Raw genomic sequence first — 13531 nt, 5'->3', positions numbered from 1 at the left:
AAAATTTTAGGACTATGTTGTATTGAAGAAAAGAGAATATTTATCATCAGTTGCCCTTCAGATGCTTCAGATCTGGGATCAATAAACATGGCTTCTTGGGCCAATGGGTTTGTAACATTAGCCACATCTGCCCACCTCTTCTGGGCGATCTTCAGCAAAGAGGTCATGAGGACCACAACACAGAAGAACAGGAGAGCCAGAGGGAATGAGAGCCCTAAGTTTAGGAAGACAGATTGGAGGGGGCTTTGGTATCTACATGTCAAATCTATCGGGTCATAATCCATGGTGGAGCTGAAAGGCTCTGTATTTTAAGCCACACCTCTCACTTCTCATAATAAAATACTGGCATTGAAAGAAACATGAGTGAACGCCTCGCTTGCCCATCTTACTCTGTACCCAGACGCAGTGTTCTCAGAAAGTTCTGGATGGATGGGTGAGTGGCTCAGGAAGATGACATATGCCTCACTAGACTAACAGGCTGATTCCTTTTCTTCCATTTCTCCCTGAGAAAATAAATGAGGCAATGAGATGAACACAAATCTTTATTTCTCTAAAAATTGAGGTAAAGAGAATGGTTTGCGGTGGGGGGCTAGGATGGGGAGGGAAAATATACATGGTGGAAAACAGGAAGGCCCAGCTTCATGCAATGGCTCCAGGATGCTCAAAGGAAGAAATGAAGTTTGGTCAAAGTGAGCCATTTCTTCGCGCGTTGGTCCAGACTTCAGGATTGTGACGTGTTTCATTTCAAAGAGAAGAGAGGCCAATCTAGAGTTTGAAGCTATAGTTCATAGAAATGTGCAATGCTGGTGCTCCTGTGAGCATGTAGGCTAGTGTTTAGGGTGCTGGTGAGGAAACTGACCTGATTTTCTAGGTTCCTCTGCCACCCCCATGTCCAGCCTGGCATCTACATAGACCTCTTGACCCAGAGAGTTGTGGATTCTCTACGTCTTTGAGGAGAATGGTCTGTCGGTGTGAATATCATTCTGTACTATGACCCTGCCTCACAAAAAGGTCTTGTGTATAAAGTGTTCTGGAAGATTCTGATTAGGCAGGAGTCACAGCCGCAGCAGGCCAGGAGGATAATCCTTTTGGGCTGGCCTTCTTTTTTGTCCCCTTTCATCACGGCATGGATTGAGCCTAAAAAAGGCCATGTTCTTCCGGCCTACTATTCCCACTGGATTCCTAGAAGCTCACAACTGACATTCCATAGGCGCTCAGCTGTTTTCTTATTCCGGGCCCTTGGGGACACCCAGGTCCTCTTGCAGTCACTGGTGGGCATAGAGAGCGAACATTAGAATGAAAACTGACAATCCTGGAACACATTTCTCAGAATAGAGTTCTAATTACATAAACTATGTGCACTGGACTTAAGGAAACTGCATTGAAATGAATTCCTAAGTACTTCAGGGTCAAGTGTAGTGGTGCAGCCTAACTAATCCTAGCCCGTGGGAAGCAGAGGCAGGAAGATCGGAGTCATCCTTGACTACAGAGTGACTTATCCTGGGCTACAATTAGGCCCTGTCTTGAAAAAACAAAATACAGGGGCTGGAGAGATGAGTGGGTAGCTAAGAATGTGTGCTGCTCTTCCAGAGGACCCAGGTCCGGTTCCCAGCACCGTGTCAAACTGCTCACCACCACCTGAAACTCCAGTTCCAGAGGATCCAATATCCCCTCTGATGCCCCTGGGCACCCTCATCCACACGCATATACACTCACACAGAAACATGCAAATTTAAAGATTTAAAAACAACAACAACAAAATATAAATATGTATTCACTTATACATGTATACTTAAACTTTGAAATAGTAATACATAGGCTTTTTGTTAATATGGCCTACAACAAGATGTAATACCAGAACTGATACCCAACTATTTCAAAGTAATTTTTGAGCAAAAGACGCATTATGAAATATCTTCAATAATTCAATGTGGTATGAAAATACCTGTCACCCTGTGGTGGCAAAGTCACAGATAACACTACATTGACTTTCTTACTAAATTTAGAGAAACTCTGAATTCCATCCCGAGTCACTTGTGCCCAGTGAGACTTAAGCACTGCCCTGTTTTAGAGTGAGCAGAGGGATCAAGGATGGGAGGGATAAGAGACAGACTCCCCACTGGAGTTCTACCTTTTATAATTATGATACTTTTATATGATGTTTGGAAAACACAATTCTGATAAAAAGGAAGAGCTTATCATTTGACTGGCCTTATTCTTTTCCAACCTTCTTGTTTATATATAGATACACATAAATGTATATGTATTTTTACTTTTATACAAAAGTGGGATCATGTTGTATTTGGTTTGGGGAAGAAGTCTTTTTTGTTGTTAAAATGCGTTTTAATGATATAGATAGCAAATATATGTATGACCCTCCAGAACATTTTAAATAATAAGGAAACAGCTAGAATAAGAAGTGACAATTCTCTTTCACATCCTGTCTGTCTCTTCCTCAACTCTTAGAAGTAGCATTACTACCCACTAACTGGTCTTTCTAAAATATTTACTATGTATTTGTAACAAAAGTTGATATGGTTTTTTTAAAGATTTTATTTTTCACTACATGTATCTGTGTGTGTCTGTGTGAGAGCTTGTGCATATGAGTGAATGCCTGTGGAGGCAAGAAGAGGCTATCAGACCCCTGGAGCTGAAGTTACAGGCAGTGTGAGACACTCAGTACTGAGAACTGGACCTGGGGTCCTCTGCAAGAGCAGTAAGAACTCCTAGCTGCTGGGTCATGTCTCCAGCCCCTACCATTTTATAGTCTAGGTTTTTGGCCTGTTCGTGTCCTCATATTGTATTATGAAAAATCCCTTATTAATTAAATATTATCTGAGATCCTATTAAATGACTACATAATATCTGTCACATTCATAAGACAGTAATGTAAACACTCAGATTGTGGGATAAATTTGTTCAATAAAAATAGGATGTATAAACCAGGCGGTGGTGGTGCACGCCTTTAATCCCAGCACTCGGGAGGCAGAGCCAGGTGGATCTCTGTGAGTTCGAGGCCAGCCTGGTCTACAGAGTGAGTTCCAGGAAAGGCACCAAAGCTACACAGAAAAACCCCATCTTGAGAAAAAACAAAACAAAACAAAAAACAGGATGTATGCTAGGCATGGTGGTACACACCTTTAATCCCAGCACTCAGGAAGCAGAGGTGAGCTTTGTGAGTTAAAGTCAGCCTGGTCTACATAGTGAGTTCCAGGACAACCAGGACTACATAGAGAGACTTTGTCCCCCAAAAAACAAACAAACAAACAAAAAAAGATGCAAACCAAAATTATGAGCCACATATATAATTCAGATTTTTTTAATGGTCCCATTTAAAAGAGAAAAAGAAGCTAGGTATGCTGGGACATAACTGTAATTCCAGCACTCTCAAAGACTGAGACCAAAGAATCATAAATTTGAGGCCAGATTGGACTTCATAGTGAAAAACTGCCTCTAAACTAGATCAAGATCTGGCCATGGTGGCACTCTAATCCCAGCACTCTGGAGGCAGAGGCAGGTGGAACTCCTGAGTTTGAGGCCAGCTGAGATGACTGTATGAACTAATACATGCTTAGATGGGGGCCAAACACATTCCAAGAGCTCAAGCCACATGGCTTCAGCCATTCACCCATTCCCTACGACACTAAAGGTACTCCTGGCACGCCACTTCATACATGGTACGTTGCTTAGCAACAGACAGTAGAACAGACTGGGCCAGTCATGGAAAAGGAAGGAGCCTTGATCTTGGACTTCTTATTTGAAAGCTCTGGAGTTGTGTTGACATGTGGTACTCAAATTTCCATCCCTACACAGCAACAGGCAAGGCCAACTCTGACAAGGCTAAAGTGAGGGTTCACAGTGAGCGGACGTGACCTCCCCCACCCCCAGCACTGTATGCCAAAGTGATTTCAAAGAATTCAAATGTCCCATCAGCTGGTCTCTAAAGGAAAAGAATCCAGAGGGCCCGCTAACACTCTTGTTATATAGCATAACCAAGAGGGAAAGCCGTCAGCGGATTTCAGAAAACAACGGTGCTCATAGGAACACGGCATTCTGGAATAAAACAGTATCACAAAAGCAATTCTTTCTAACCTAAGTTTCTTTGGGAAACTTATAACAATCTGTTTGCAGGCCCGACCCAAGCCTGGACTCCATCATCAGGCACAAAGGGTCTGACCAGGGCAAAGCTCCGGGGTGCTGTGATTTGCGGACACACAGGTAGTGGACCCCCCCCCCCTGCACTGCTAACCCGTACCTGAAGTACTTGCCGCTCAGGGGCTCCAGGCCTTCCGCCAGGGCGCAGTGCAGGCTGGTCTGAGCTCCCTGCCGGGTGGACTTGAAGAAGGGCGAGAAAAGCCTCCACAACAAGCACATCAGGTAGGAGTGCCTGACGATCTCAGACATGACGATCCCTGGGTGTACCACATAGGCGGTGACCCCCGTCCCTAGGACAAAGAGAACACAGTAAGACCAAGGACACACACCCTGCCGCAAAACACCCAAATGAGAAGGGACTTGGGAAACCCTCCAGGGTTCAAAACTCTCTCTGCCCAGTACTCATGAATTGATCTCTTCGAGAAGAGTTCAACACAGCCTTCTCAGCTTTCTGTGCTCCAAAAGAAGAGTCCTATTTCAATGTTATCTTATATGGGGGCTTACACACTACTAATAAAAACGTGGGAAATAGTGGTATTAATCATTAATAGCAGTATCTTTGCTGTTTCCATGGGAGGAGCTTTGGGACAACAATCTGTTTAGAAGGTGTGGGGTAGAGGCTAGTTGGGCAAGCACATTTATGAGGTGTGGGTGGAGGAGTGTTTATGGGAATTATGGGACATTAAGCAGCCCCCAACATGACTCCGGCACCAGCTCATTTTCAATACTTTTTTTGTGCAAGGGCTGCACTGTGCCCTTTCCCTGTGCTGTTCCCTTTCTTTTTAGTCTTTTGGTTTACACAACAACTACCTGAAGGAAAATAAATCAGTTACTAGCAGAGTTACCACTGGATCAAGCAGCCACCAGTGACTTGCATCAGCTATTCAGTGAGATATTAAACTGTATGCTGGAAGACGGGCTAAGTAATAACTCCAAGTCTCCTGGCAACTGAAAACTACAAAAGTTTTGAGATTCTAATTTGGAATGCAAAGGGTGTTTTGATTTTCAGTTTCTACTCTGTGAAGAGTAGGCCACTCCTTCACTGACGCATGTAACTTATATCACATTTCCGCTTCTGACGGTGCTATAAATTCAATATGGTTCGCCAGCCATATCAGTCATGAACGTAAAGTATATCTTCAACAGTGAATGCCTTAAACAAGGACAGACGAAGGTAGACTCTTGTTCCCTCCTTTGATGTGACAGCAGAGTATCTCTCACAACCAAGTCAAAGTGAAGATATTGGCCACATAATGCATATGTTCTATTAAAAAGGCCTCATCAATCTTGGACAACTTGTAACTCTTTTAGAAAGTAGTTATTGTCCAAAGCCGGGAGAAAAGAAAATAAAGGTGAGGTCTGACAGGGGAGCAGCTGGGTAAAGAAAAAAAAAAAAAATCAACACAGGAACAGCAGTGTAGACTCCATTCCAGCTACAATGCAGGTTCTTCTGAGTTCAAGGCAACAACACTGCATGGCATCCTTCCGGAGTCTGTTCCACGGATGTGCTCTCATCTGTAGCCCTCTCTGTTTCATAGATTTATGCAATCTCTGGCACAAGGGGGGCATGCGAGTTTGGATCACTTAGCAGTGGACAAAACGGATACGGTCACTTAGGAAATAATTCAAGCAGGAGAGTGCTGTGACCTCAGAATATTGAGACAAATGATGCCATTACTGTTAATATTCGAATGATAAATCTGGTTGTGAATGCAACCTTGGCTGGTGGAGAAGGGTAGCCCTATGGGAAAATAAATTGTCAAAAGACAATGCTGATTTGGTACGGACTGTCATCAGGTTTCATAATTGTGCCTTGTCAAAGAAGCATCGTCCTCAAGTGACCTGCAGGACACTGTGGGGGAGGGTTATGGGCCAAGTCACTACGTGCCTTATTAATCCCTTTCAACGGCTCGTCTGTGCTTGGCTCCCCACTGCCTCAATATGTCTCCAAAGGTCTGATGATGAGAGGCTGTCGCTTCCTCTCACACCAGCTCTACCCAGCACAGGTGTCACGCCAAGGTCAGGCGATTCTGTGCCATCCTTTCCACTCTCTTTTTTTGGGACAGCCCTTCTTACTCAACTACTCAAAGGCAGGGGGATTTGGAGAGCAGGGGACAGAGGCCAGTCATGTCTCAGTTCTTAAAAGAGGCTTGTGCAGAAGGTAATATTAAAATGCCCATGTACCGCTAAGGAAACAGAGACACAGAGAAACTAAATAAACTGCCCAAGGTCATATTTAGTAGGCTGCAGACCAAGCTCTGATGCCCCACAGGGAGTAAAGAGTATTAATCCCATTGCTAGATTCTTGCATGAGGACTGTCTCAGCGAGGAATGGTACTTGAACAAATTCCTCAATACAGCTGTGCCTTTCTCTTTGTCTGTAGATAGAGGAAAATATTAATGCTTATCTCAAAAGAATGTTTTGGGACTTATGCAGTGACTGGCATACAAAACTCTCTATTATTTCTATTTATTGCCATGATTATCTTATTCTTCTGCTTTGGCATTCTGATACAGATCATTCTTCTCCAATTCTGAATTATACACAATAGCCAATAGTCCCCTAGACTCAGAGATGTCAGAGATGCTCACAGAATATCTAGACCCCAGGCAAGAGCAGAATTATTAAGGATTAAGGCCTCATTTTATAGCTGAGGAGAGTCAGGGAAGTTAAAGGAATGTGTCTACATATACACAAGCTTAGTATGTACAAGGGCAAGGACTCGGACCCAGGACCCTGAAATCCAGCCCTAACTCCCTGACGGAAGGCACAGACCCCTGTGGAGCTTGGCAGAACTTAGTGAGAGGCACACAGGAGGAAGAGCTCTGGGCTTAGAGCAGAGAGCCGGCGTTCCATTTCTGACTCCTTTACGAACTCCGGAAGTAATCCCTGAGGCACAGTCTGACGACTCCATTTGTCATGTAAAGTTGAGCTAGCCTTTTCCAAGGACTTCAGTTCTGACCTATGAAATAGGAGTAATAATACCCACCCTGACTGTTACAAAGGGTTGTTTGTAACAACAGAATGAAATAATAAGAGGCAAAAAGGCAACAAATATGAGGCAGCTTTACAGAGTTCCAACACCTCCTTATGACAGTGCTTCCTATGGGACAGTGGCTCCGTCTGTGAAGAACCTCATTCTCCGAGGCACACCAAGTTCCTTCTTGTAATGTACGGTTGTACCGGTAAATTTTTATGTTCTGTTTGAGCTCCCTGAGAAGCCAGCTCTGGAATCAGGGTTGCCTCCCCTTCAGCCTCAAGCATATTTATGTCAAACGTCTTCCAACCCCCCTTTTCCTTTTCTAGGTCGGGCTGGCCCCTGGCTCTCTAATGGGAAGAGGGAAAAATGGCAAGCGGCTAAGAGCGTTAAAAAATGTGTTCCTGAGGACAGCTAGACAGCAAACTGTTTCCAGCCCAGGTTACTATTGTCTATCCTACAACATTAAAATGCCTGGAGTAGGAACAGGGAGTCGGAAGTTCAGCTGCAGGAAGCTTATCCATGGGGAAAAGCTCAACAGGGAATTCCAGCTGCCTGCTTCAGTTTCAATAGTTGGCTTCTGCTGGCGGGTGTAGGTGCCTGCTTTGATAATGTTATGTTTATCTGAAGCTATTTGTTCTTTTACTTGGAAGCAATTTTATGCTCTATCCAGTATTCTCCATCGGAACTCCAGCTGACTGCCACAACGGGGACTTCCTCAGTGAATTTCCAGTAGATGTTTGTAAGCCTCTGATGCAACGACCTTACCTTTTATTTGCTCTCTCAACTGGGCGACTCCAGTTGTCTCTGCTAGATGTTGTTAGTGCCCAATCTGATGTTTTAGTACCCATCCGCTGCTTCTATCTGTTCCCACTATTTATCCTTTTATTTTTGCTTGCTACACATTTAATAAACTCACCCATTCAAAACAAAAAACACAGCCATCATAGATAGCAAACATGGCTATCATTCTCTGAACCATACAGAATACAACTAAAATGTGTATGTTCAACAGCCTGGTTACAGAAGTTTCTATGAACCTTCAAGCTGGGCCGAGGATCCTGTTTCTTACTATTTAAATAATCAAATGCTTTATTATCCCTCCGCACGTACCTTGGAGCCGCTTGGCCAGCTCTCGAGTGAAAAGCACATTGGCCAGCTTGCTGTGGCAGTAGGCAAAACCGCTGCAGTAACGCTTCTCGCCGTGGAGGTCGTGGAAACGGATCTTGCCACCAAGGTGGGCCACTGAGGATAGGTTTACCACCCGTGAGGGAGCAGACTCCTTCAATCGCCCCAAAAGCAGGTATGTAAGAAGAAAGTGGCCTACGAAGAAATCCAAAAGAAAGACTCAGGGGTATGATGGCTCTAGGCTCAGGGTATGAGAACTGAAGACAGGACTTCCGTATTAGCTCACTGTCTTCTGAGGGTGAGTCAAGTCTGATAGCATGAGTTACTCCATGCTAAAGGGTCACTGACTCTTCAGTTAGCCGATTCTCCAAAGCAAGGGCCAAAGCTAGACTGTAATAACGATATTTAATCTATATTTTTGTACCTATTGTTTATATACCCATCTGCTAGCCTCCGATTTCTCTGTATAACTCATATACTCATACAGAAAGAAAGCTATAATGGTCAGGGAAAGTAACATTTGCCTAGGACCCAAGAATATGCCACATGTTTCTCTGACTAAAACCTTAATCTTGAACTCCAAACACCAATCTATCTTGTATGTCAATTTCCCGAGGTTCACTCACCCCTGCATACCAGCCCAAGGCTTGCTTTGGTTCTCATGTGGATGTTCCTTCCCCCTGCCAAATCCGGATTCCTGCATACCCACAGGTTGGCCCTGCCTAGCAAGCCCTGCATTGCCAGTGCCTCATCCAAGGATGACATTTTTCTCCCTAGGATCTTCTGAGATGGGGGGGGGGGGCGGGGAAGGCGCTTCTAAATAGAAACACAGAGTCACATTTTTGCTCAGAGAAGTGCAAACAAGCAATGTGTCTTGTGTAGAGGTATCCTATGAGGAGTCTAGGAGACTCTAGGAGGCTCTAGGAGGCTCTAGGAGGATCAGTGGAGACCCTGAGCACTGGTACAGGGGCATCTTGCTATAGAGGACAAGGTGGATTATAACTCACGTTTTAGCCACCCAAGGATACTCACCCAGGTGGTTGACTCCCAAGTGCATCTCAAAGCCATCTGCTGTCTTAGAATATGGATATAACATCACTCCTGCATTGTTGATCAGAATATGGAGCTTCTTTTCCTCTGTTGAGTACAGTCAAAGAGGTCCTGTGGCTAGTGATGCATCTTCTAGCCACCCGTCACTGTCTTGAGTCCCCCCCCCCAGCTTTCATCTGTGAACATTCTTTGCTATGCAAGATTATCACTCATCTTTCTCCTGTCTTCTAAGATAAGATGTTGCCTCAGAGGTCAATAGCTATTCCCCATTTGGACCCATCTGTGTGATAGGAATCACCATTGTCATTGGGTTTCTGGTTTTGCTTGCTGACATCTTCCTGGACACCATTTGTTCATGTATATGGCCAATGTGTACTAACCACCAACTCTGGACAAGGCCCACACTGATGGGCCCTGGGACAATGAAGACATGGTAAAACAAGGCACACCTAGACCTTGTCCCTCAAGGACCTGTAGTCCTTGGTAGATGCTGGTAATTTCCCAAAACATGGGAACATTTTGACAATGGCACAGACTCATCTAGTGCCTGTAGCCACAGAAGGTTGATTTTCTGGATGAAAGAAGAGAGCAGCAGCAGGACCACGCCTCATGCCAAGGTACAAGCTCAGACATGGAGACGAAACCTCCAAGATTCCCTATGTGGAGCAAAATGTTGATAAAGATCCTGCCCAGCTTGTCCCCCTGCCATCCCTTTGCCAATTCCCTGTCCTGCTGGTTCATGTGGCTGAACCTGTCCAGTGGGATCATGGGTATGATGCAAGGGCCATAGATGGTCCTGGGTGGGGCAGCCATCCCTACACTTAGTTTCCTGTTTTCCCAGCTACTCACTGGAACCTTACCTGCCAGGAAGCCTTCAGCAAAGGCTCGGATGGATTTGGTGTCTGATAGGTCCAGTTTCCTAACCAGCACCTGGGAGTTCTTGGTATCTGCTCGAATTTCACTAGCAGCAGACTCTCCCTTCAGTACATCTCGACAGGCAATGTATACTCGTGCTCCTGGGGCCAAAGTAGAAAGGGCAATGTGTGCAGAGGTACAGGAAGTGAGCTTTGCAGCTCTTGGGTAGAGCATACTCACAGCTTTCCCTATGGTAGCTGAACGGCCATACTGCCACTTCCAGATTTTCATGGTAGAGCTGAGAACTCTCATTTTACACCCTAATGTTTAATTCCGCTTAGTATCTACCTTCGAATAACTGACTTGACCAACATTATACAGAGACATCATTCTCCTCACTCCTTGAAGTAAGGAAGGTACAGGAAGGGAGCAATGCTGAAAGCCAGAGTGAATTAGTGTCACATTGGACTTGGATTCCAGTTTCCTTGAATTCCCATCAGGGCCTCTGAGCCCAGGAAGGAAGACAAGGGAATTCAGGCAGGACCCCGGTGACGTAGGCAGGAGGTGTGGCCCTGAGGAGACTGAAGGGGAAGGACTCACCTCTTCGAGCAAGCTCTCTGGCTGTCTCCTTGCCAATGCCAGTGTTGGCACCTGTGATGACCACTACCTTCCCAGGAATCTGCACAGTTGTTGTACAAACTCCACCAGCAAAGAACTTCCTGTCACCAAAAGGAGGAAAATCAGACACCATTTTCCCAATCTCATGCTGAGATGCCTAAAGTGAGGCCACATAATTCCAAAGATGGAGGGCTTTAAATTGGAGTCATAAAATTTTTGTCATCTTAAGTTAGTTTGAGCCATGCAGTGGTGGCGCACGCCTTTAATTCCACACTTGGGAGGCAGAGGCAGGTGAATTTCTGTGAGTTCCAGGCCAGCCTGGTCTACAGAGCTAGTTCCGGTACAGCCAAGGCCATGCAAAGAAAATCTGTCTTGAAAAATAAAACAAAACAGAAAAAGAAGTTAATTTGCATGGGCTACTATGATTGGGCAAGGTAGTGACCAGCTCATAGTCATAGAAAGGTTCATGTGTCCAGAAACAGAAAATAGTCACCTGAACAAGCAGAGAAAGGGCTCCTGAGCCAGAGCCAATGGAGGCATTCCTTGTCAGGTAACAAAGATATCAGTCTAATCTCTGGATTCCCATAGGTCAGCTTCCTCCTCTGATCCACATTGGAAACACATGGGTGATGAACACTAGTGGAATCAATAGCCCTGAGCCCTGGGGCTCCAATAGTCACCATAAGAACTGGTGGACAGCATCTGGGCTGACACATGTAAGTATCACCCCTCAACTGTCTCTTCAGTTTTAGAGAGTAGAGCACCTTGAGAGACTTTCTGCCACTGTGTTAAGGATTTTATTCAGGCAACTGGCAGACAGAGAAAACTTTCTTGTTGGAAACAGGACCAGAGAGGCTATAACACTTCCCGAACATCATTGGCTGACAGACACTGAGCTAGACACTTTCTATACACTGTCATTTCTAGGCTAGAAATTTCTTACACTCACTATCCACCCCAGGCTAGACTTTCTACACTTAATATCTATCCCAGGCTAGACACTTTCTACACTCACTGTTTATCCCAGGCTTGACTTTCTACACAATAATCTATCCCAGGCCAGATACTTTCTACATTCGCTGTCTACCCCAGGGTAGACCGTCTCTATACTCAATGTCTTTCCCGAGCTAGATACTGTCCATACATACTATCTTTCCATATGTAATTTATGTTATTCTCCCCAGCCATTTCAGTATTATTTCTACACCACAAAGAAGAAAACTGAAGCCCAAAGATGTTCAAGTCATTTCTAAAAGTGGCCAGGATCAAGGATGGCACTGACACTCTGTCCCTAATATGTCTATCTAACCTCTTTTTGTGGGTGGGGTGGGGATGGGGGTTCAAGACACGCTATCTCTATTCAGCCCTCACTGTCCTGGAACTCCCTCTATAGACCAGGCTGGCCTCGAACTCACAGAGATCCACCGGCTTCTGCCTCCCCAGTGCTGGGATTAAGGTGTGTGCCACCACCTCCTGGCTCCTATCTAACCTTCTTTTGGGGAGGGGGGAGGGAGGACAGCGTTTCTCTGTGTAGTTTTGGTGCCTGTCCTGGATCTCGCTCTGTAGACCAGGCTATCTAACCTTCTTAATCACAGGCAAACTTTTAATTCTCCACTTGGAATAGCTCTTTCTTTGGTACCTCCAGAAATCCCCAGTGCAAGGGCCATTTCCAAAACATTTATTGAGAGAAGTATCATGGGAAAGGAGTTTGTTTCCTTCCCAAAGTGCCTGCTACTCGACAATGAGTCCCTCCACAGTGACACCCCATCTTACCTGGGGTCAGAAAAGAAAGGGAAAGTGTCAGAGAAACTTAAAGGGATCAAAGGAAAGATTCCGGACAGCCATCCCCTCAGCCTTCCCTTAGCATCAGCATTCAAATCAGCCCCACCTCCACCCTCCCAGGTGCTTCCTCCTCATTTTCCACTGCGGCTTCCATGACCTCTCCTTTCCTGCTTGCTGCACTCATCTCTCCTTTAGCAGTCGCAGCCAGCTACCACTGCAGGGCTTTGCAAAGTGGTGTTGAGTGGCTGGATTAAGACATACCTGATGGACGGAGCTGTCAAGTACAAGATGGAGAGGAAAGACGTGAGCAGTCCCAAGATAACCAGCATCGTGTCAACCTCCTTGGTTGCTGCTGCTCCAGATTCCGCCCTCAACCTGGCCTCGGGAGCCTCCTCTGGCTGCAACTCCTGGCAGCTCCTGCTGGCTCTTGGCTCCTCTCACTCCAGGGCACTCTGCAACAGGCTGGTTTAAACGGAGCCCAGAATCCGACTTAAATCGGAGAGCCGTCAGAGCACAGCCTCCTGGGAGATGTAGTTCCGGAGGGGTGGGGCTTAAGGGAAGATTAGAGCTTCACCTTTTACCAGTAGAGAGAATTTGGCGAAACTGGGAGTTCCCCTAACCATTGTATCTTCAAGATAGAGTATGTTAAACTTTATCAGAAGACTTCATAAAAAGCCACACACAGTGACACGCTCTTACAATCCAAGTTATTTGGCAGGGCGAAGCAGGATGATCACTTCAGCCTACAAATTCAAGACCAGCCTAAACAATATAACAAGACACCCTGTGTCAAAAAAACTAAACTAAAATAAGCAAGCATGCAGACAAACAAACCAAAAACCCAAGACCTAATGATGCTTGAAATATGTGTGATTTAACATAGAAGAGTGAGGGTCAGGGAGGAGGCTTGGGGGCCGGGGAGGGCACTTTCCAAGCAAGCCTGTTGACCTGAGTTCAATCCCCTA

General features: G+C 45.4%; 1 protein-coding gene across 1 annotated transcript; it reads right to left on the bottom strand.

Moving 5' to 3' along the window:
* Positions 1-524: 524 nt before the first annotated feature.
* Positions 525-13077, bottom strand: Rdh12 (retinol dehydrogenase 12). The gene is made up of 7 exons (XM_028876123.2): positions 12828-13077; positions 10767-10885; positions 10172-10327; positions 9294-9398; positions 8247-8456; positions 4256-4445; positions 525-1268 (listed from the first exon to the last, which is right to left on the bottom strand). Exons 1-7 carry the CDS (start codon positions 12893-12895, stop codon positions 1166-1168), a joined length of 951 nt encoding a protein of 316 aa, XP_028731956.1. The 5' UTR covers positions 12896-13077; the 3' UTR covers positions 525-1165.
* Positions 13078-13531: the final 454 nt, after the last annotated feature.

The sequence above is a fragment of the Peromyscus leucopus genome, chromosome 14 (genome assembly GCF_004664715.2).
Source record: "Peromyscus leucopus breed LL Stock chromosome 14, UCI_PerLeu_2.1, whole genome shotgun sequence".
NCBI lineage: Eukaryota > Metazoa > Chordata > Mammalia > Rodentia > Cricetidae > Peromyscus > Peromyscus leucopus.
Note: the sequence above shows the minus strand (reverse complement) of the source record. Positions and strands in the feature narration are given on the sequence as shown.

Bases quoted from the DNA above. Each gene is read 5' to 3' on its own strand.
- Rdh12 (XM_028876123.2), bottom strand. From the start codon at position 12,895: ATGCTGGTTATCTTGGGACTGCTCACGTCTTTCCTCTCCATCTTGTAC. The intron at 10,886-12,827 runs GTATGTCTTAAT...TTTTGGTGACAG, and splicing joins TTGACAGCTCCGTCCATCAG to GAAGTTCTTTGCTGGTGGAG. The intron at 4,446-8,246 runs GTACGTGCGGAG...TCTTTGTCCTAG, and splicing joins GCTGGCCAAGCGGCTCCAAG to GGACGGGGGTCACCGCCTAT.